Source organism: Ovis canadensis, chromosome 12 (genome assembly GCF_042477335.2).
Source record: "Ovis canadensis isolate MfBH-ARS-UI-01 breed Bighorn chromosome 12, ARS-UI_OviCan_v2, whole genome shotgun sequence".
NCBI classification, from domain to species: Eukaryota; Metazoa; Chordata; class Mammalia; order Artiodactyla; family Bovidae; genus Ovis; species Ovis canadensis.
The window spans coordinates 81,570,481-81,593,745 of NC_091256.1; the positions used below are offsets into that span (position 1 = coordinate 81,570,481).

A 23,265-nucleotide genomic window follows, 5' to 3' on the forward strand; every position below is an offset into this window, starting at 1 on the left:
AAAAAGAGCTTCATTCCGCACAGGCCACTACTTCTTGATATTTGGTCGGCAGGAGTGGAGAAGGGTGAGAGTCCACTGCCGAGCTGTGAGGGGTCAGTGGAAGGATGCCTACTGTTGGGACATCGGGCTGAGTCTAGAACAGCGTGGCCCGAGGGACCCAGAGGGGCACGGGAGCAGCCTCCAGGGAAGAATCACTGAGCTGGGCTCCATTTTACAGAGATTGTCCAGGGCAGTTGGGAGGAGTCAGGACATTCACCACCCATCCCATTATTGGGCTTGGAAGCGTCACTAGAAGGTGAGAGATTGCTGTTGCCCTGTTAGGTGCTGCCCAGAGCTGGGAGTGGCGGGACACACACTCGTGTGTGCGCGCGTGCACGTGTGTGTGTGTGTTTGGGTTAAAGTAGCTCTTGCTGGCTTGGATATGGCTGAAATAAACCAGCACATCCTATGCCCCACCCCACAAACACACACTGCCATCCCCAGTGAAATTTTGGCAGTGAGTCTGAAACAGTACAACCTAGACAGCATATTAAAAAGCAAAGCTATTACTTTGCCAACAAAGGTCCATCTAGTCAAAGCTATGGTTTTTCCAGTAGTCATGTAGGGATGTGAGAGCTGAACTATAAAAGAAAGCTGAGCACCAAAGAATTGATGCTTTTGAACTGTGCTGTTAGAGACTCCTGAGAGTCCCTTGGACTGCAAGGAGATCCAACCAGTCCATCCTAAAGGAGATCAGTCCTGGGTGTTCATTGGAAGGACTGATGTTGAAGCTGAAACTCCAATACTTTGGCCACCTGATGCAAAAAACTGACTCATTTGAAAAGACCCTGATCCTGGGAAAGATTGAAGGCGGGAGGAGAAGGGAACGACAGAGGATGAGATGGTTGGATAGCATCACCAACTCAATGGACATGAGTCTGAGTAAACTCCTGGAGTTGGTGATGGACAGGGAGGCCTGGCGTGCTGCAGTTCATGGGGATGCAAAGAGTCGGATTCTGAGCGACAGAGCGGCACTGAATTTAAGCACTTTATGAGATGACCAGTAGAGGGCGTCCTCTCCCCAGTTTGAGGCAGAACCGGCCCTCCCTGCCCTGTGCCCGGTGCGGGTCTGGCAGCCAGGTTCTCAGCGTTAAGGAAAAGATAGATTTACTCGGAGGTAAAAGAGACAGGAGCCTAAAGCAAAGTGACTTCAGGGACACAGGGAGAAAAGCCTCGCCTCCAGACAACGGAGATTGAGGCTTATCTATTTAAAATGCAAATATAACCCAGGATTACACTTCAGGGCTTCCTGTCTCATTGAGATGGAGTTGAGAGGGTTTTGACAAACCAGGAGAGGGTGAGGGCGTGCTGGGCTGGGCGCAGAGGCACAGCGGCGTAAAACAATGAAATTGGGGTCTCAAAGGCAAGTATCACAACCCTCCTCCATTCCAAAGAAGGGAAAACCCTTGTGTGCTTCCCACAGTAAGAGCTGAGAGAACCACGGAGGGGTGCCGCCTCCTTGGGGGTCAGTGGTCAATTGCATATGGACAGTCTGGATCAAGTGCTGTGGACCCTGATGGTTTTTCCTGTCTTTGAGCATTTTGAGGTCAGGACACCGCTTCATATTTCCAGTTCCTGGTGTAGACTCTGACACAATTGTAAATGCTCTGTAAATGCTAAGTGAACAAATGAATGGCCACGAGTAAGGAACCATTAGGTCAGTTATAGTGTGTCAGCCTTATTGGAATATTACACAATGATTTAACAATATAGAAATCAAATCATTATGTTGTTCACCTTAAATACAATGTTATATGTCAATAATATCTCAATAAAACTGGAAAAAAAAATAAAATGGTTACAAAGGCCATGTAGCAAAATGGGAAGTGCTTATGATATTGAGTATACAAATTGCTTTATGTCTGTGGACAATTACTCATGATGTGAATTGAAAGGGAACAAGGAGAAATGAAGAGTTGTGGATGGGCAGTGGACTTGTCAGTAGCTTCCTTCCTAGTTTGTGATTTAATCTCCTTTGTTGTGGGTTGTGCAATACACATAAAAACCATTTTTTTCCTGCCCACAAGAACGTCTCAGTTTTGTTCTTTGGTGCCAAAGTATGTTGACTCCTATCGTGTTTGCTCAGATCTATATCTCTCCAGAACTCATTAGTTTCATGTGCTGGTCACAATGTCCAGCACTGCACCCACTTGCACACAGAAGAAATCCTTTGGATATTAATAATTTTACTGGCAACTGCTATGAATAACATGAAATTCAAACACTTAAACTTCAGTTTCCCCAGTCAACTGCTTCTCAAGTGTTATCTATAATAAGTCCCTATTTATACTGTCAGTGAGAATAATAATGCGTCTCATTTGTTCAGAAGTGACCTTCTACATAAATTTAATCCTCACTACAAACCTACAAGCAAGGAAATGTTATCCCATCTTGTAAAGGAAGAAACAGAAATTCAGAGGGTTTCTATTACTGCTGCAAGACTATCAGCAGTTGGGTTTCATCATACCTAAGACTTTAGGCTCCCAACAGCTGCTCTTGTTTTAACCCAACATACCCTGATGGATGCTTTCAAAGGGCTCACAGCACTGCAGAGGCAATAACATAATGCACACCAGTAATATAGTCTAGGCATCCTGGGCAGTCCAGTGGTTAAGAATCTACCTGCCAATGCAGGGGACACAGGTTCGACCCCTGTCTGGGGAGATCCCACAGGCCTCGGAGCAACTAAGTCTGTGTGCTACAACTATGCAAGCCCAGGAACCTGGAGCCTGTATTCTGCAACAAGACAAGTCACCTCAATGAGAAGCCTGCGCACTGCAATGAAGAGTAGCCCCTACTCTATGCAACCAGAGAAAGCTCGTGCAGCAATGAAGACCAATTGCAGCCAAAGATTAAAAAAAAAAAAACAAATTTAAATATGGTCTAACTGTACCAAAAAAGTGTTATGCATAATAGTAGCAAGCACTGCGTAGGTTTGGATGTGATGAATCTATGCCCAGGGTAGTGTCCTCAGGGACTCCTCTAATACTGTTTAATGGGGATGCTTTGTCCACCCAAAATCCCAGGGTAGTGTCCTCAGGGACTCCTCTAATACTGTTTAATGGGGATGCTTTGTCCACCCAAAATCCCACCCCAGCTGATGATCTGGAATTCACCTCTTGGTTTTTGGTGAAAATATGTTTGAAGAGTCAAATATGTTTGGTGATGGACAGGGAAGCCTGGCATGCTGCAGCCCATGGGGTCGCAGAGTCGGACACAACTGAGCGACTGAACTAATGTTTTGAAGGATTGGGCTTTTGACTGAAAAAGAGGTCATTGTCACTGTCAGTTTTACTCTTACGCATTATGAGGCTTTATGAAAATGTACTCTGTCCATTAATCTCAGGGGGTTGGGGCCACTTCAGTCCCTGGAGGAAGCAGATGTTTTCCTGAGGAAGAGATGTCTGCTTAAGCAGCATGTGTCAGACAAAACCTAGAGGCTGCAACCGGAAATCAAGTGTCTCCCCACTGTGGACAGTTCTCTTTCGTCAACATTTCATCAGGGACTTAAAACAATAGCAATGAAGTGCAAATGAATTCATGAGACAGGACTAGACAGAGGCTTGACCTGTCATTTGTCTCAGTGGGGCGTGAAGTTCATAGACTTTACCTTATGAGTCATTTCCCCCTCTCTCCTGAATTCCCTTGGTTTCTCAAGGCTTTAGGGCCTCCAGGCCCATGTCCTCCTCCTGATTCAAACCTGTTCACAGGACATCCATAGATCTCAGTACAGATTTAAGCCGAGGTCAGTGCACCTTGAACCTTCTCTCTTTACGGACCCAAAGGTACTTTATCTCCTGTGAGAAGTCATAGAAGCGTTTTCCATGCTCAGGACGGTGGTCACCTACAAGAATGAATGACTGGTTCCACCTGCAAAGAGTGGGTGGGGACAGGCATCTTGGTCCCAGAAGCTGAGGTTAGGCAGGCAGGTTACAGAAGAGCTGATTTCAGAAATGTGCCCCGTATCTGTGTACCTTTGCCTGCGGTGGAATATGAGAATGGTACGTTTTTTCTGAATGGAAGTCTTTCGTTTTACTGAAAATCTAAATGTAATTTTGGTGCTTCTCAATAGGATCTAAGAAAGGGCTTAACAATTTCCCCGATGGTTAAGCATCTGCTGGGCAATGCAGGAGACACGGGTTTGATCCCTGGTTGGGGAACTAAGATCCCACGTGCTGTGGGGAAACTAAGCCCGCATGTCACAGCTAGAGAGGCCGGGTGTTGCAGCAAAAGACCCAGCATGCCAAAACTAAGGCTTGATGAAGCCAAATAAATCACTAAGGGCTTAGATGCTGAAGTCCCTGCTTACTACAGGTCAACTGATAAAAACACCCAGTTCTGCCTTTCTTTCTCACGGGTTTTTCTGTCTCCAACGAGTCTCCTTTCTTCTGCCTGGTCATTAGAGACCTTTGATCCTTGACCCCCCTCTTACTTTCTGCCCTTTTTTAAAAAAAAAAATTGGGAAGTATAATCGCTTTGGGCTTCCCTGGTCACTCAGTGGTAAAGAATCCAGCTGCCAATGCAGGAGATGTGGGTTCGATCCCTGGGTCAGGAAGATCCCCTGCAGAAGGAAATGGCAACCCACTCTAGTAGTCTTGCCTGGAGAATCCCATGGACAGAGGAGCCTGGTGGGCTACAGTCCACGGGGTCTCAAACGAGTTGGATACAACTTAGCAATTAAACAACAACAAATAACTGCTTTACAATGTTCTGTTAGTTTCTGCTGTAAAACAAAGAGAATCAGCAATATGTATACATATATCCCCTCCCTCTGGGACCTGCTCCCCTCCCCATCCCACCCTTCCAGGTCATCACAGAGCACCAACATGAGCTCCCGGTGTTACGCAGCAGCTTCCCACTATCTGTTTTACACATGGGGGTGTATGTGTGTGGATTCCCACCTCCCAGCTCATCCCACACATATCCACTCTTCTTTTTTTCTCACACTGTCAATTGTTGATTGAAAGACAGTCTCTTCTCTAGAACAGTGATTCTCAAAGTGTGATTGGCAGAAACTTGAGAGTCCCCAAGACCTTTACAGGGAATCCATGTCAAAACTCTTATAATAATACAAAGAAGTTATTTACATTTTTTTACTGGGTGACATTTGCAAATGTAGTGATGTATATAACTGCTGGCATCTTAGCCCAAAAAGGGCTGTGACATCAAACCATACTACTGGTGGCCACTGGATTTTTCACTACCATGCCTTTGCAGTTTTTAAAAAAGTCAGTTTTACCTAAGAATGTCCTCAATGAAGGAACAAGCTATTGTATCCCAGTCCTCGGGTATGTGACTTTTTAATATTTTGGGATGACATTGGAAGTATGCATAACATACTGCCATACACCAAAGTATGAGGGCTGTTTAGAGGGAAAGCCTACGTATAATTATTTGAGTCACAGGCTGAACTACCGCCTGAATTTACAAGCATTTTCACTTGAAATAATGACTGATGTAAATTACAGTTACCCAGACTTGGGCATTTGGCAGGTATTTTCTTAAGAAACCACGAAGTGAGTCACTTCAAGAAACAATTGGCAGAATTTTTTATACAGTGGTAAGAACCAAGTTTTCAAAGTAAAATTAGCATTTTGGAAATCCCGCGTCTGCCAAAACAAGATTTAGAATTCATATATGGGCTTGACTGCTTCCCAATACTTGAAAGGCTTTTTAATGAGATCAGAGGTGACTTGTCTGGCATCATATGATGAAATAAATCAATATTTGGAAAAGCTGCACACTTCAGTGAAATCCTATTTTCCAAATGCATAATATTATGAAATATTTTTACAGAACAAGAGAGAGCGTTAGGTTTTAATGTAACAAAGTAGGAACTCTGGTTTCAGATTTCACAGCAACTAACCTTTAAGATGGGAAAAGGCAATGGCATTCCACTCCAGTACTCTTGCCTGGAAAATCCCATGGACGGAGGAGCCTGGTAGGCTGCAGTCCACGGGGTTGCTAGGAGTTGGACACGACTGAGCGACTTCACTTTCACTTTTCACTTTCATGCACTGGAGAAGGAAATGGCAACCCACTCCAGTGTTCTTGCCTGGAGAATCCCAGGGACGGGGGAGCCTGGTGGGCTGCCGTCTCTGGAGTCGCACAGGGTTGGACACGACTGAAGCGACTTAGCAGCAGCAGGAACCTTTAAGACACTACCAATTCAGATTTTGGTATAGTATTAAGGAATACCCACAATTATCTGAAAAGACTAGTGAAATACTTTTCCCTTTCCAAGTCCATATACGTGCTAGGCTTTTCTTCAAACGTCAAAATAGGGAATCTTTACAGTTTGAATGAAGAATCTAAGAATCCAGCTATCTTCTATAACACTAGACATTAGAGAGTTTTGTATTCTTTAGAGTCACTTGTCTCACTTCCTTTGTTTTAGAAAGGTTATTTTCATAATAATGAAATTTATGTCGATATAGTTATTTTTAAATGAACAGTTTCGGTTTTGTTTTTAATATGATTCACGTTGACATATAACTCACAAAACAGAAGTTCTTTGGGATCCTCAAGGATTTTTAAGTGTGTAAGAATTCCGAGATCAAAACCTTAGGGAGGGACTTCCCCGGTGGTCCAGTGGCTAAGTCGCTATACTCCCAATGCAGGGAACTCAGGTTCAAGCCCTGGTCCGGGAACAGGATCCCACATGCCGCGTCTAAGACCCATCACAGCCAAACAATTAAAAAATTAAAAAATAAAAACTTTGGGAGTCTCTGCTGTAGATTAATCTTTTATCTGGCTTCTAGTCTTCATTACAATTTCCTTAACAGATAGTAACCTATTTATTAGAACATAAGACTAGTTTTGGGAGGATTTGGAATGGGCAGCCCTGTGCCTGGTCTGATTTCAATAGAACAGGCTCCACTGCCCTGCTCCCCAATTATCTTCTCTGTTGACCCTCCACAGGACCTCAGAGTTCCCTCACTGGTATTCTTTTAAGTCACCTGAATGCCTCTCTTCAAATCTAAACACATGTAAGTAGTGATTGCTGCTAGTTACCAGTCATTAATACATTAAAATAATACCCAACTTTTTGAGTGTTGACTGTATCAACCTTAATTCTAAATGCTGGTGGCTCAGATGGTAAAGCATCTGTCTACAATGCGGGAGACCTGGGTTCAATCCCTGGGTTGGGAATATCCCCTGGAGAAGGTAATGGCACCCCTCTCCAGTACTCTTGCCTGGAAAATCCCATGGACAGAGGAGCCTGGTAGGCTACAGTCCATGGGGTCGCAAAGAGTCGGGCACGACTGAGCGACTTCACTTTCACTTCATGTATTATCTCACTTAATGTTATGAACTATGAACATGTATTTTCAGTGAAGAAACCTGTAAATTGTTTTTATTAAGCAACAAGGCCTTTAGGAACAATGACACATATTCTAGGTATAAGGTCTCACACAGGCACACGCTAGCAGGATAAAAAAGGCAGAGAACAGTCTGGAGCTTAGGTGGAGTGTGCACGATGGCTCATGGCGGGGCCGCCAGACTGGCCAGGGAGAGGCAGACACCAAAGCAAGGCGGGGAGACTGAGCCCTGGCTCCGCTGTGGTTCCGACCCTGACCCTGACCCTGACCCTGACCCTGGTGAGATCTGTTACCTGGTAATCCACAAACCACTTCTCTCTTGGCTCATTCTGAAATCTTACAACTCTTTTCCTATTCCCCAAGTGTATTGAAGTATCAGAATTTTTTAAAAAATGCCATACAAAATTAACATTAAAAAAATAAATTTATCTGAGGTCTGAAATACTGAAGAACAAGCATATAGCTAAATAGTACAAAGAGCAGAAATTAGAACATAAAAAATGACTTAAGACAGACAGGCATTCTTCTGGCAATATTCTATTCGTTTACACATATTTTTAAAACACATTTTAAAAGATATTTCTCCAACATTCACAAAAGGCAAAAGCTATATTTGCAACATTTCAAAATACTTTTGAAAGCATCCAGTTTCTTTCTCAAATCACTCAATTAAAATGTACACGAGTTACCCAAGTCCATTTTTCAAAGATACAACATAGAATCATATGATATTCTTGTTTGACATATTACAAATTTAACTAAAAATACAAAAAACTTATCAATTCATTTTGTGTTCTGCCCCATAGTATTTCATTCTTTTTCTAATCAACTAGGACAAATACACATGACATATATGTATATACACTTTTCAGGAATAAAATATTCCAACTTTTACCTGTAATTTGTCCAAAACCTCAGGAACTTGACAAGGACATGATTATTTGAAACAACATTGACAGTTTAAAAATAAAAACAATCATTTAAAGGAGGGACCTTAAAATATATTTTTGGCCATAAAATCTGTGATGTGATTATCTGAGGAAGTTAGTGATACAGCATCATCTGCCTGAGCTATCACCAACTGAACAAAAAGGCTGAAAACAGACTTTAAATTCCCTGTATCTACAAGGTAACAACCACAGTTGTTTATTCAATTGTCCAGGGAATTTTCCTCCAGCTAGATTTAAGTTCCTGTGCTACAATGATTTGGTCTATCCCCTGATGAGTGCATTTAAGATTCAAAAAATGATCTTTGAGATCAGATTTTACATTCATTATATACAGATGAGGAAAATGCTGCCTGGAGATTTACAGGGAAGCTAGAAACAGATCCACCAGGACACAGACCTGAAGTTCCTGATTCCCAGCTAAGTTCTTCTGATAACAAGTTCTCCAGGGTAAGATTCCACATCATTTACTGTCGTTTGGTTATGGAGATTGCTATAATTTTAATATTAAGCAATGCACATAGCGCGCCCAAATCAGAATTGCTAATTCACTTCAAGGGTATTCAAGGGAACACCTGATTGGCTTTTTGTGTTTATGTGGACATAATATCATGGCTGTTTCAATGTCATTACCCTAAAGATGTTCCCTATCAGCTTGGAGAGCCAGGACGTGAACAACATTGAGATTCTCACTGTAAACAAAACGCAGTGGTAGGCACTGTGGAAACGCATTTGGTCCTATTTTCCTTACCCTGAGCACAGAAAACAGCAGGCTGTTCCAGCAGGTCGGAGCCTGTGCACATTTTGTGGTGAAGAAAGGAGTCCACGTGCCCAGCGCACTGAGGGAGCACAGACGTGGGCACAGGACTCCTCGGAGGAGAATGGTCTGAAGAAACCATGTTGTAGAATCAGAACAGACAACATTTCAAGAGGCCTCCCCTAATGGGGAACACCAGGTCTCCCTGAAGTTATTAGAGATTTCCTTATCTCAGGAATCGTCAAGGCCAAAGTCTAAGGTGTGATACAAGACACCGTGAAAAAGCCCAGGAAACACAGGGTGAAATGTTCTTAGTGGAAAGCTATACACTAAAGGGGGAACAAAAGGAAAAAAGGCAATGGATACAAAACTACTCAATTTCAAGTTGGAGGAAAAAACATAGTAAATATAGTGTTAGCTTGCTTACAATGGCCAGGAAGGCAGCACAGAGACGAACTCAGGGTGACGAGTCTGTGTCTGGGCTTCTTCGCTTAACAAGAATATAAGCCTAAGACCAAAGGTATGAGATCCGTCTACACACGGAAGGGTTTTTATGGCCACAGACAGTACCTGTTACAAAGCAGTTTCTAATGAGAATGGTAAGAAATGGGGAAAATCATAGAGGTCATCTCAAAGTCTCATCCAATAGTGTCATCTGGTGGGTTGAAAGTATCGTACTGGTATACTGTTTTCACACTGAGGGGCTTAGACAGTGGTGTGAACAACGCCAAGTGAAGTGAAGTGAAAGTCGCTCAGTCGTGTCTGACTCTTTGCGACTCCATGGACAGTCCATGGGATTCTCCAGGCCAGAGCACTGGAGTGGGTAGGCTTTCCCTTCTCCAGGGCATCTTCCAAACCCAGGGACCAAACCCAGGTCTCCCGCATTGCAGGTAGATTCTTTACCAGCTGAGCCACAAGGGAAGCCCAAGGATACTGGAGTGGGTAGCCTGTCCCTTCTCCAGAGGATCTTCCTGATCAGGAATCAAACCGGGGTCTCCTACATTGCAGGTGGATTCTTTACCAACTGAGCTATCAGGGGTGGAAAGGGAGATAATTAGGAATATACTGTTCACTTGGTTCCACTGGATAGCATATTTAAATAAACAAATTGCATGTACTCCTATGCAATTTGAAGGGCATGGACCTCCATATTATCACTTTAGAAAGCCTCCTAAGCTTCTACTTTCTATGTTAAAATGTCAGCAAAAGTACTTTAAATTAACAATTAAATAAAGACAGTAACTGCATTTAGGAGTCACATAATAATTTTCAAGTAAGTGTCCATTCTCCATAACCTATAAATCAGGCTTTACTACTCAATTATCACATGATGTTACTTTTCCTTTCACATCAAATTGCTGACTCTGACTGTTTGGACATCAGGATAGTTTTTGACTCTTGATCTGTGGGGCTATCAACTGGTATCTGTAGAAAGAATAAGAAGATAAAAAATTTACATTACGTATCTGGTATATGTCATCATGACAGATCCACAGTTGACTCAGGAATTAAACAACAAGCTGATTACATAGATGGATTTACACTTACTCTATGCACATTTCTCAACAGTATAATCATAAAAATATTCACTACTTACAGCTTTAATATCGCCATTTGTAATTCCTTTATTTATATTGTGTCTTTTCAGATCGGACTTGATTAATGCTGCAAACAGAGAAGGAACAATGAAGTTACCACAGAGTATGTATAAATATACTTTTTTCTAAGCAGTGTAAAATTTTTTTTGATATTGTCAAATGTAGCACACTATAATACCATAATATCCCATAACATTCTTGTAGCCTGAAAAAAGAACACTACCTAAGTCATTACCTTAATTAGCAAGTCATTTATTAGTGAATAAATACAGGATGCTAAGAACTAAGACACAAAGATGAAAAGTGCAGTTCTTTCCCTAAAGGATCCTCTAGTCTAGGGAAGGGCTTCTCTGGTGGCTCAGATGGTAAAGAATCTGCCTACAATCAGGAGACATGGGTTTGATCACTGGGTCGGAAAGATCCCCTGGAGAAGGGGATGGCACCCATTCGGGTATTCTTGCCTGGGAAATCCCATGACAGCAGACCCTGGTGGGCTACAGTCCATGGGGTTGAAACAAGTCAGATACAACTGGGTGACTAAACAACAACAATCTATGGGAAACACTGACATGCAAACAATTTTAACATTGTGTAACAACCCCAGTAATGCAGGCAGGGGCAGGATACAGTGGAAGCATGGAGAAAATGTCTGTGGCAGCCGAAGGAAATAAGGAAAGGCTTATCAGAGGAGACACATTTGAACTGAAGCTTGAAAAAATAAGTGGGAACTTGTCAAGCAGATAAGAGGAGAGCGGAAGGCATTCCAGGCATGCGGAAGCCAGTACACGCCAAGAGATCAGGACGGGAAGAGTGGAGTCTACTCTCGGCGCCCGTGGCGGTCTGTGATGGATGAAGCATCACGTCCAAGAGGGAGACGGGGGACACTGTGAGTGACTGGGGAGGAGCTCAGTCTGGCAGCTGTGTGTGTGTGTGTGGTGGGGTGTGATCGGCAACAAGGCTAGAGGCAGCAAAGCCGGTCAAGAGGCTTTCATCCTGCTGGAGCTGGTAAGGCCTGAACATGTGAGAAATGGTGACACAGGGACAGAATCCAGAGATCGTTTAGAATCGAACAGGTAAGCCTCAGCGGTTTGAAAGGATACGAAACATGGGGGTTGGGAAGGGGGAAGCGGGCGACTTGCTTGGGCAACTGAATGAACAGTGGCTTTCCTGGTAGCTCAGACTGTGAAGAATCTGTCTGCCAAGGCTGGAGACCCAGGTTCGATTCTTGGGTGGGAAAGATCCCCTGGAGAAGGGAATGGCAACCCACTCCAGTATTCCTGCCTGGAGAATCCCATGAACAGAGAAGCCTGGTATAGGCTACAGTCCATGGGGTCACAAAGAATCAGACATGACAGTGACTAACACTTTCACTTTCTCTGGTCCTACTTATTGAAACTGAAAATACAAAAAGGATAGGTGTGGTGGGAAGATGGTAAGTTCTGTTCTTACCAGATGGTAAGGTCGAGTATAAAATCCCATGGGACATTCAGGTCCAAGGATAAATATATGATTAGACATATTGGTCTGAAATGTAAAAGAGATCAGGGTCTGGAGGTACAGTTTTGAAAGTTACTAGTGTTAATGTGGCAGTTAAAGCCATAGACTACACAAAGAGTGTAAAATAAGAAAAGGGACAAATTGGTGGGTAGTTAAATAATCTAATTGGTCATAAAGCAAAGTCGAAATGAAAGGTAAAAGTAAAATCAGTCTTAAAAGTTAGACTACTGCTTCTTTAGAAATTCACACTACCCCTTAGAATTGTTACTGATAGCAACATTTTAGAAATTCAGATTATTTACACAAACATACTTGGATATATGTAAAATGGCCTTTCTGACTGCATTTAAATGATTTTAAAGAAACTGGTGATGTAACGAGCTCCCAATTTCAAGCAGCTTGATATTAAAACCTCCTCTTGGGCTTCCCTGGTGGTCCAGTGGGTAAGAATCCGCCTGTCAATGCAGGAGACATGGATTCCATCCCTGATTTGGGAGGATGTTACATGCTGCAGAGCAACTAAGCCCATGCACCACGACTACCAAGCCTGTGCTCCAGAGCCCATGAGATGCAACTGCTGAGCTAGGCACCGCCACTGCTGAGCTACGCGCCGCCACTGCCGAGCTAGGCACCGGAACTACTAAGCTACGCGCCGCAACCACTGAAGCCTGCGTACCCTAGAGCCCATGCTCTGCAACGAGAAGCCACCAAAACGAGAAGCTCGCACACCACAACACAGAGTTGCCCCCAGTTTGCTACAACTAGAGAAAGCCTGTGCACAGCAATGAAGATTTGGTGCAGCCAAAAATAAATAAATAAATCACTCTCTAAACTGCACCAGTGATTGACATCAATTGGTCTGCCTGACACTGTTCTACAAGTCCACTGTATCAAAGATGCTACTCATTTTATTTTTTTACAGGGGTAAACTCTCTACTATTAATATTAACCAAAGGATTGAGAAACACTATGACGTGTTTAGAAACATTTTATTTCAATGTGCGTAAATGGGCTAAGGAGTGGATATGTATGCACACCGCTTCACAGAGAACAATCAACCCTAGAAAAGCAGAATGCACTGCATTTAAATGGTAATTCTTCTGTTAAAATAAGACCTGCCAACAAATCTCAGGAAAAAAATGTAAAAAAGAAAAGGTATCACCTTCAGCACACCTCAGCAATCTCTCAGCCCTCTTTCCTCTGTCTGTACAAATGACTACTGGATACAAATCCATCATACTCCCTCTAGTAAAACACTCAACACATGAGAAACATTAATTAGCGTTTTTAAATGATAAAACTGTCAATGTAAAACTGATTTTAAAGATCTTTTTTTTATACTTCTTAACTTTCTGTACTTGACCTGTTTGAATTAACATTTATGAATCTTACCATAAGATAAAGAGAATAGCACAAAACTGTTCCCTTTTTTGGTGCAACAGTAACACTCTATTTGATGCCTATGTGCTACTCTCCTGGAAACTAAGAAGCAATATGGAATTACTTATGACAGATCAGTAGTTAAGGCAGTTTATGTACTACATTACATACGTTCAGTCACAAAACATTCAGTTTTATGTGTTTCATTTCACTAACTGAAGAGAATGGGGGGAAACGCTTCCTTGGCAGGATTTTTCCTTTGAGGAAACAGTGCACTCAGTCCCTCTGAGTGTAATGGATAAATGACAGTGACCTTAAGTGGCTGTATATTCCCAAAGTAAGTGCTTATCACTGCTAAGAGCTCATTCTGGGGGTTTCAAAAAGGATGACCAGGTGTTCAACAAATATAAAAAGAAGCCTTGATTCCCATCTTTCTGTTAGAGTCTATCCTTGAATTAAGTTATAGCAGAGTGAGTGAGTGAAGTCGCTCAGTCGTGTCCGACTCTTTTCGAGCCCGTGGACTGTAGCCCACCAGGCTCCTCTGTCTATGGGATTCTCCAGGCAAGAATACTAGAGTGGGTTGCCATTTCCTTCTCCAGGGGATCTTCCCAACCCAGGGATCGAACCCAGGCCTCCCGCATTGCAGGCAGAGGCTTTAACCTCTGAGCCACCAGGGAAGCCCCCAAAAGTTATAGCAGATCAAAAGAAAAAAAAAAAAAACCCTCTCTGAGTCTCCATGGCTTCTGTCTCTCATGTAGACAAGGAATGCAGAAAGAAACTAACAACGTAAAATAACAGTAGAGGCCAAGACGGGCCTGGAAGCACTACTGGGTATTAATCTCGCTTCTGTTTCTTTGGGCCACGCCCCTTGGCTTGTCAAACCTTAGTTCCCCAACCAGGGGTGGACCCCAGGGGGAGCACGTGTGGGGAGGTGGGGCTGAGCCCAGGGAGACTGGGCTGAGATAGCAGCCTGCGTGATCCGACAGGCCGTAGGTGCCAGGCCCTGCCAGGAGCTTCTCATCAACCATCTCAGTTAGTCCTCATAGAAAGCCCTAAAAGCAGGCTTTTAATATCCTGTTAATATAAATGAGAAAAGGAGAATGAGAGAGGTTGAGTAACTTGTCTAAAGTCACACAGCTAACGAGCTGCAGAATCTGAACCTGAGGCCAGTTCTGTCCATTCCAAGTCTTTACTAACACTTGTTACAACGGTTTTGTTTTCCAAGCATGGTAACTGTATTGAATTTGAAACCTCAAAAATGAATCCACAGATTCATATTCCTGAAGGCAAACAATATCCTTGAGAAGCAACAGAAATGGAAATTAAATATACAAAGACAGTGTGGCACTAGTACTTCCAGCAGGCATACACCCTACTTTACCTGTTAAAATGACGCCTACAAACATCCAGACACAGAGGAAAATGTTCCCTGTTCTAGGACCATATGCTAATGTAAGCTTTCCTTGAGCCAATGTGAATAAGATTCCAAATATCTAAAATAAAATAAGAGAAGTATTTTATTAAGATTGCTTTTAAAAGCAATTACAGTATTTCCCTCAGAACTTAACTATTTTATTCATATGATATGGCTTCTAGAAACATGCATTGAAAGGTGGAATTTTTAAAAACAAAAGCTACAGCCAAATTCATTATTCATTAGAATATTTGGTAAACTAACGGTCTCAGATTTAAGAGAAATCAGAGGTTCACCTGTGCGGCGGCATTAAGAAGACCAGATGACGTCCCTTCAGACTCAGGGTAAGTGATTTCAACAGCAAATTCGAAGCCCAGTGGGAGGTAACCAGTCATGAAGAAACTACAGGAAATAAATTCAAAATTACAGAAGAAATCACTGGAAGGACGATATCACCTGTCGATGCAACTGCTTTACTTCTCAGACTTGCTACAATTATCAAATAAGCGAAAGCTTTGAGGTTGGCGTGTGAAAGGAAGGCACTATTATGATTCACCAATTAACCCGAGGACAGGGGAACTGCGAAGAAAAACCGTGAACTAGGAAGCAAAACAATTTCTAACTTCTTTCCAGAGAAAAATATACTCCTAGTTTTCTAAGTCAGCTGTCTTTCCAGCCAAGCAAAGAGACTTCAGGTTAAGTAAGGCTCATCCATTTTTCACCTACAGCATCGCAAAAAATAATTCTGAATTACACATTTGTGTGCACAAGAGGGATCTTTTTTAAAGTTTAAAATATTAAAGGACTTTTGGATGAAATCTAAAAAATGAAAGCCACAGCAGTAATACTTCAGAATTCTAACAGCACACTATCATTCCTTTTAACACGTGCAATGCTTACCCAAGCAACCCTCCAGTGACGAACACGATGATAATGTGTCCAAGGTTCAGTGTGAAAGTAAAGATAACCATTCCAACAAAAGACAGAATGTAAACAGTCAGAGTAGTATGTCTAAAACAAAAACAACAGAATTGTTAGTGTTCTGTCAGATTTTCTTAGGCACATAAAAGTCATGCGGCTAATTCTGCTCTGTCCATACGGTAATAAATTTTTCAGATTTCAAGACTTACCCTTTCTTATCTATGGAAAATGGTTCCACCAGGCATGGACTTGAAAGACTAAATTGAAGTTTCAAAAGTTTCAGTTTGCAGCTGACAACAAAAGTCCAATGCTCAAACAAAGGAATACCCATAAGGATAAAAATCATTTTTATGGCACCAAATGGGATACAGACGGTTCCCTATCTGTATTTCAAGATTCAGATCAAATTCTGCCTCTTCCATAATACTTTTCCTAACCACTGCAGCTTACAAGATTCTCCTTTTTTTTTTCAAACTCCCTGATCATTTTCTATGTACATGATTGACACTTGACATCTATTTTAGTCTGTTATATGATTATTGAACTTTACATGCATGAACACCTTAATTTTTCCCAATCAGACTGCAAAGGTCCTAAGGACAGGGATCAAGTATTGCTTCCCACGGTTCTTGGCTAAGAGTGATGCAAATGAGAAGAGCTTGGGGAATGAACGGCAGTTACCCTGAGAAGAAAGCCAGGGCAACAAAGAACATCTGTATGCCGATCCACTTCCTAATTATAAGACGGACCAAAGACTACTGATAAATATAAATCCTTTACACATACTCTCTTCATCTACAAATTTAATGGGTTTCATTCTAAGCTACCATTCCATTACAATGAAGCCCCAGTAAGTGCTGTTTTAAATCATGTGAGAATTATTTGGAGCATTTTAAGATCAGAGGTACTTTGAAAGGGCTTAGATAATGATATCAAATATCAAACATATCAGATATAGCAAATATATCTTAGGCCTTGAAAGGTGTAGAGGACACAGTTCCATTACTTCATTCATTCACAGTTTCATTCATTCATTTTTCCCAAACACATGAGAAATTTCTGTCTACTAAGAAATGCAGCTATTCTTCTTCTACTTTTTTTTTAGATGTAGCTGTTCTTTTAAGGCCCAGTGCAAAAGATGCTGCCTCGGAAAGCCCCTTTCTCAGTCTCCCAGTTGGTATTACTCACTTTTTCTTTTGTATTAGCATTTTTCTGGTTCCATATAGATACACAGTTAATATAGAATCTTCATATTATCTATTACAGTATTATAGTCAAGCGTTATTACAGTTTTAGGGCATTTTAGCCAAAAACTTTTTATTAAAATGCCTTATGCTCACCAATAATTTTTTGATAGGAAAAAACTTTTTATTTGTTTCTAAGTTCACAACATGAGAAAATAGCAATGTAAAAGTCTCTATCAAAAGTCAAATGTTTCTCAGGAAGGGCTCCTTTTAGAATAGAACTGATCTATTCTGGAGTGGTATACATCGAGTACTATTAGAGGAGAGGAGAGTTCATAAGGTATCCACATTCTCAAGTTGGAATAAACATGACCAATAAGATAACAGAGAGAGCACTGAAGCATTCAGAAGGGAAGGGAACCTAAGAGTGTCTAGAATGCAAGTTTTTTAGTAAAAACACTTTTTAAGTTTCTTAGAATGAAAAGTAAAGGTTCCTTTAAAACCAAAAAAAATAAAAAATATAAAAAAAAATAAAACCAAAATACCTTAGGTTGTAGACCATACATTTGCCTGCTTCACTTACTTGTATGTTTTGGTATAATCCAGCCATAAGCCACAAAGAATAGATCCCACCATTCCAGCTAATACTAGTGTTAGCCCAATTCTTCCAGCATTCACTTCTTCTCCCTTAAAATTTTTTTCAAAAGAAGTTGATCAGACACCTCAAATTCAGAAAGATCCTTCACATTCCCATGCCTTCTCATGTCAATGGAAATAAGCAGATACAATTAAGCATACAATATAACATGAAGAATTCAGTACGTGTATTAGGGTGAATGGACATTCTACATTAAAGCAAAACAAAACAAAACAAAACCTGACATATGGGAGAAATCAAAAAGGAAATTTTTCTTGATCCTCCATGGTTAGAAGAACAATGATTTTTGTTAGAATTCTTAAGTAATTTATAGGTGTCTGAAAAGAAAATCTGATAGCTTTTACATATAACTGCTTTCTCTTTTCAAAAGGAAAGAGAGATCAGGGCTGGATATTTACTTCTTTATATTTGTGTTGGTTTCTTTTACATTTTTTTGGTCTTGTCTCATATAACTAGTCACACTATCCCTTTAAAAAAGAATAAAGAAAAAGACAGAGGTATTGTTATAATGACTTCTGCATTCTAACTTGTTTTATAAATTGAATTAAACATAATTGAAACAAGTATAAAATCTTTTATAGCAACAATGTCATACATCTTTAGTCTTATGATCATGTTCACAGGAATTATATTGCTGAAGAAAAGTTCTCGACCAGTCATGGAACACAGTACTGGCAGAAGCTTACCTCATAATGTGTCAGTATCATTTGATTTAATAATGTTGAGACTGAATAAAATGCTCCAGTCATGATACCTACAATAATAAAGAGAAAACTATCAATGTGCCATGTACTAGCTTATAAAGTGATATGGGGCACTCTGTGACAATTGTGAAAATACAATGTCTTCTTAGTTGACAGAAAAAATTGAGACCTCTCGCTGTTCCCTTTCAAGATGTAGACTGATCAATGTTAACACCTAAACTTCGGAGAGATGACGATTGTAGAATCCTGTCATTACATCATTTCCTATTATTTAGATTCAGACATACGGGCCAGAAATCACAGTCCCATGCATAACACTGTGTAATAGCAATCAAGCAACTGATTGCTTCCTGAGCACCTAGGCAAGTTCATGAATGCTAAAGCATTAAGACAGAACCCCTGTTGCAGCCATCTGGCCCCTGTGTCAAAGACGCACAAGGAAATTAGGAAGACAATGTCAATTAAAGAATACTTTAGAAGGGAAAGTTAAAAACAGATGGTTATCAGGAAGCATATGACTAGGTTTGAATAATGGAGTTTCTTCATATATGTTGTACCACTTTAAGTCTAAGTCTCTTAACCTAGCTGAAATTTAAGCTTATTATTTTTCTATTATTAAATAGTTCAAGCACACAAAATAGTACAGAGACTGTAACAAATACCCTTACTCATCACTCTCTTACAAACGTTAACATTTTGCTATCTTTGCTTCAGATTCATTTTTTCAGATCTTCCTTAATCCTATTCTTCCTCAGAGGTAATCCCTACCCTGACCTTCATATTTATCACTGCAGATATTATAACATATGTGTACCAATAAACAACAGAATTATTCTGCCTGTATCTAAATTTTATATGAATAATATGGCATTGTCCATCTGCAATCTGCTCTTATCACTCAGTATCATGGTTTTGACGTTTATCCATGGATATTTTAGTTCTACCTCATCAGTTTTCTCTGGTTTCTAATAGTCCACCATGCCAATATACTTCACTTTAACTATCTCTTGTCCTAAGTCAATAGGTACTTTAAGGCTTTTTCTAGTTTTTCACTATTTAAAACAATATTGCAATAAATATTGCTTTTGTTCTTATGTATATAAGGGTTTCTCTAAGCAAAAATCTAGTAAAACTTCTACTTTCTGGATATAGCCCAATTGCTCTTCAAAATGGTTGTACCAGTTTATACTACCAAGAGTTCCTTTACTCTACATTCTCGATAAATTTGTCTTCATCAGATTTAAAAAAAAAAATTTTTTTTGCCAATTCAAATGTGTGTGATATTGTATCTCACTCTGGTTTTGATTTGCATTTCCTTGATTCCTAGTAAGGCTGAGCATCATATATGAGCAACATACACACACAAACATGTAAATGCCTCTGATTTTCCTGGACAGTTTGCTCTTTTCTTATTAATACTAATTAGCAGGAGTCAATTTTCTATTGTAGGTGCAAAGCCTTTGTTGGTTACATGCACTGCAGACATTTTCTCATGGTTTATGTCATGTCTTTCTACAAAATATCGTTAGTTTAATTTAATCATATTTATCAGTCTTTTAATTTAGGGCTTTTTTTTGGCATCAGAAAATTCTTTTAATAATAATAAAGATGGTTTCCTATATTTGCCTCTAAAACATGAAAGTTCTGGCGACTTCCCTGGGTTTCAGACTCTGCACTTTGACTGCAGGAGTGGGTTTGGAAACTGGTTTAGGGAACTAAGATCCCACCTGCCAGCCCTCACAGCCAAAAAATATAAAAACCAAAAATTAAAGTTCTGATTTTTACCCTTTGGTCTTTAATCCACAATTCATGTTCTAACTGCACATTATGTCTCCTCTATGGATAATCGATTGTCCCGGGACAATTTACTACGTAGTTTCTCTTCTACAAATATCAAGTTTTCATATATGCATAATGTTCTAGTCTAGTCATCATGCTGTTGTTCTTCAGTTGCTAAGTTGTGTCTGACTCTTTTGTGACCCCATGACTATAGCCTACAGCCCATAGACTATAGCCTGCCAGGCTCCTCTGTCCATGGGATTTCCCAGGCAAGAATACTGGAGTGGATTGCTGTTTCCTTCTCCAGGGGATCTTCTGTTGTTTGCAAACATTCTAGTTTTTCCTCTCGCAGGCATGGACACTTAGTGGCATGGACATACGACTATAAAAGCGAACATAAGTGCTGGTTCTCCTTTTCTTAGTAATCATGGAAGCATGTTCTGAGATCAGCCTGGATCTCTGAGTCATCTGCTGTCCACAGTGGACATGCGGCATCGGCAGGCTGTGCCATTTGATATGGTAGGCCATTAAGATTTTTTTTGGTGGGGTTTCATTACTAACCTAGCCTATGCCAACTGATAAACAGGGGTAGGCCCCTGGGTTCTCTATTGGGTTCCAGTGATCTGTCTCAGTTCAATTCAGTCACTCAGTCGTGTCCAACTCTTTGTGAATGACTGTCTAACTAACAGTCTATCCCTTACTAATACATGGCATCTCATTACCACAGCTCTAGAAACCTTGATATCTGAGAATTAGTTCCTCACCTTAATCTTTATCAAAACTATCTTTGTTGCTCTTGGCCCTTACTTCTTTCACCGGAATCTTACAATTAGCCAAGTTCCATTACAAACCCTGTTTTAAGTTGGAGATTGCTAGATGAGGCTATGTCCAGAGATCTTATCAGAAACCCCTGGGTAGAGAGCCTTTGTTACTCACTTCCCATTGAGTTCAGGAATACACAGAGACCCAGTCAGGTTAGGCTGAGGAGGCCAAGGAAAGCAAAAGAGCCCTGTGCGGAGGTTTGAGTGTACTCTACCACACTGTACCCTGTGGTGGTCTCACTCCTCCTCCAGACTCAGCGAGGACAGCCAGAGTCTGGATAAAGAATTACAATAGCCACGAGTATTGCTACCTGAATCTAGAGTGAGACACTTGTCTGAGTTTCAGACAGCAAGTAGCTACAGTTGGGATATAAGTGATGGTAAGTTTCTCCAAAGAGCACTAACACCAAAAAAAAAAGTTTCTCAGTCTTTTTGGTTTCTTGAGTTTTGGCCGCTGGAAGCCTGTCCTAGGAGTGTGGTGCCTAGCCAAACTATCCCCTGTGCAAGTCTGCCCCCATCTTTTCTACATAATACTAGGCATGGGTGGAGCAGCCAAGTACACTTCTAAAAGGTGGGATATGACCCTTACTCATTTGGACATTATGACCCCTTTGGCGATGAACATTAAGTCAACAAGCTTCTCCAACTGTTCTCGGGAATATCTGAACTCTCTACAGTGTTTCCCAACTCATTCTTGCTAACTCCTTCAACAAGTAAACTCTGTTCAGTTTCCAGAGCCTCTGTATGTGTCTGACCTTTCCATCAACCCAAATCTACAACCGGCATTTGTTAACACAGTGGTCCTGTACAGTTAACTGGCATTATCACGATGTTGAGTCCTCCATAAACATGGTATATCCCTCCACTTAATTTAGTCCTTCACTTACATCTTTCAGTGTTTTTATAATTTATAAAGTTCTTCTTTAAGTATAGCTGATTTGGGGGCTTCCCAGGTGGCTCACTGGTAAAGAACCCACCTGCCAATGCAGGAGACGCAGGAAACTCAGGTTCAATCCCTGGGCTGGGAAGATCCTCTGGAGGAGAGCATGGCAACCCACTCCAGGATTCTTGCCTACGGACGGAGGAGCCTGGCGGACTATAGTCCATGGGGTCGCAGAGTCGGACACGACTGAGTGACTGAGTGTGAGCACTAGCGTAGTTGATTTCCATGAAGTTCTTTCGAGTAGATTTATTCCCAGGCATCTTATACTTCTGGCCACTGTTATAAAAAGTCATCTTTTTATAGACATGCAGTTGATATTTTCACATTGTTAGGTATTTAATATTGTTAATTCTAACAGAGAAGGTATGTTCTCTTGCATTCGTTTCTAGACCATGGGTTAGCAAACATTTTCTGTAACAGGACAGACAGTAAATGCTTTTAGCTTTGCAGGCCGTACAGTCTCTGATGCGGCTACTTGGTGCTGCTCTCGTAGTGCAAAAGCAGCCACAGTAGAAAACTGTAAGTAAATAAAATGTTATTTATAAAAAGAGGCAATGGCCAGATTTGGCTCATAAGACAGTCTGCTGACCTCTGATATACACAGCCATGTTATCTGTGAATAAAGCATCTTTTTTCTTTCCAATTCATGTACTTTTAATTTTTCCTGCATTACTGGACCTGCCAGGACTTTCAGCTGGATGCTGAGCAGAAGTGGTGACAATAAGCATCCTTGTTCTAAGGGATACTTCTTATTGATTCTCAAGGGTAATGCTTCTGAGCTTCTGTCTTTGGAAAGATGTTTGCTACAGGGTTTTTGTAGATAAACTTTGTCAGGTTCAGAAAGTTTATTTTTCTCACAGATAGCTAAGAGTCTTTAACCTATGGGTACTGTACTCTGTCAAATGCTTCCTCCTCAGCTTCTGGGTGAACTGTCCTCTAGTGCACCCCCCACACCTGAAAATATAAAGACAATCACGGTGACATCTGAAGGCAAGTAAGAGAGAAATAGGGGGTACTAGCTAATGAACAGTGTTAATATAAGAAATAAAGAATAAACAGTTGGAACAAATGTGTTGGTGCCTACAGTCAAAGCTACAGTGTTAGGAGAATATCTGTCTGCTATGCTGGGAGATCCAGAAGGATGAGATTCTGACAGAATACTCCAGTTAGATGACAGCTTGCATAAGGTCAAAGATAGGAATTATTGATGACATTTTCCTTCTGGCAGTCAGAACTGTAATTCATTAAGGACCTAAAAATAGCCTGGAAGAAATCATGAAAGAAGAAAGTGCGTCTGTCTT

General features: G+C 41.0%; 1 protein-coding gene and 1 long non-coding RNA gene across 2 annotated transcripts in view; one reads left to right on the forward strand and one right to left on the reverse strand.

Moving 5' to 3' along the window:
- Positions 1 to 7,367: 7,367 nt before the first annotated feature.
- Positions 7,368 to 23,265, reverse strand: part of FLVCR1 (FLVCR choline and heme transporter 1) — a 29,323-nt gene continuing 13,425 nt past the window's right edge. The window contains exons 4-10 of the mRNA XM_069544962.1: positions 18,404 to 18,471; positions 17,643 to 17,746; positions 15,855 to 15,965; positions 15,251 to 15,356; positions 14,922 to 15,033; positions 10,663 to 10,730; positions 7,368 to 10,490 (exon numbers count right to left, since the gene is read on the reverse strand). Of these exons, the coding sequence (XP_069401063.1) occupies positions 10,416 to 10,490; positions 10,663 to 10,730; positions 14,922 to 15,033; positions 15,251 to 15,356; positions 15,855 to 15,965; positions 17,643 to 17,746; positions 18,404 to 18,471 (644 nt within the window). The 3' untranslated portion in view covers positions 7,368 to 10,415. The remainder of the gene's footprint in view (positions 10,491 to 10,662; positions 10,731 to 14,921; positions 15,034 to 15,250; positions 15,357 to 15,854; positions 15,966 to 17,642; positions 17,747 to 18,403; positions 18,472 to 23,265) is intronic.
- Positions 11,402 to 12,997, forward strand: LOC138416167 (uncharacterized). Its single transcript, XR_011247560.1, has 2 exons — positions 11,402 to 11,549; positions 12,628 to 12,997. It is a non-coding gene; the product is annotated as an uncharacterized lncRNA (long non-coding RNA).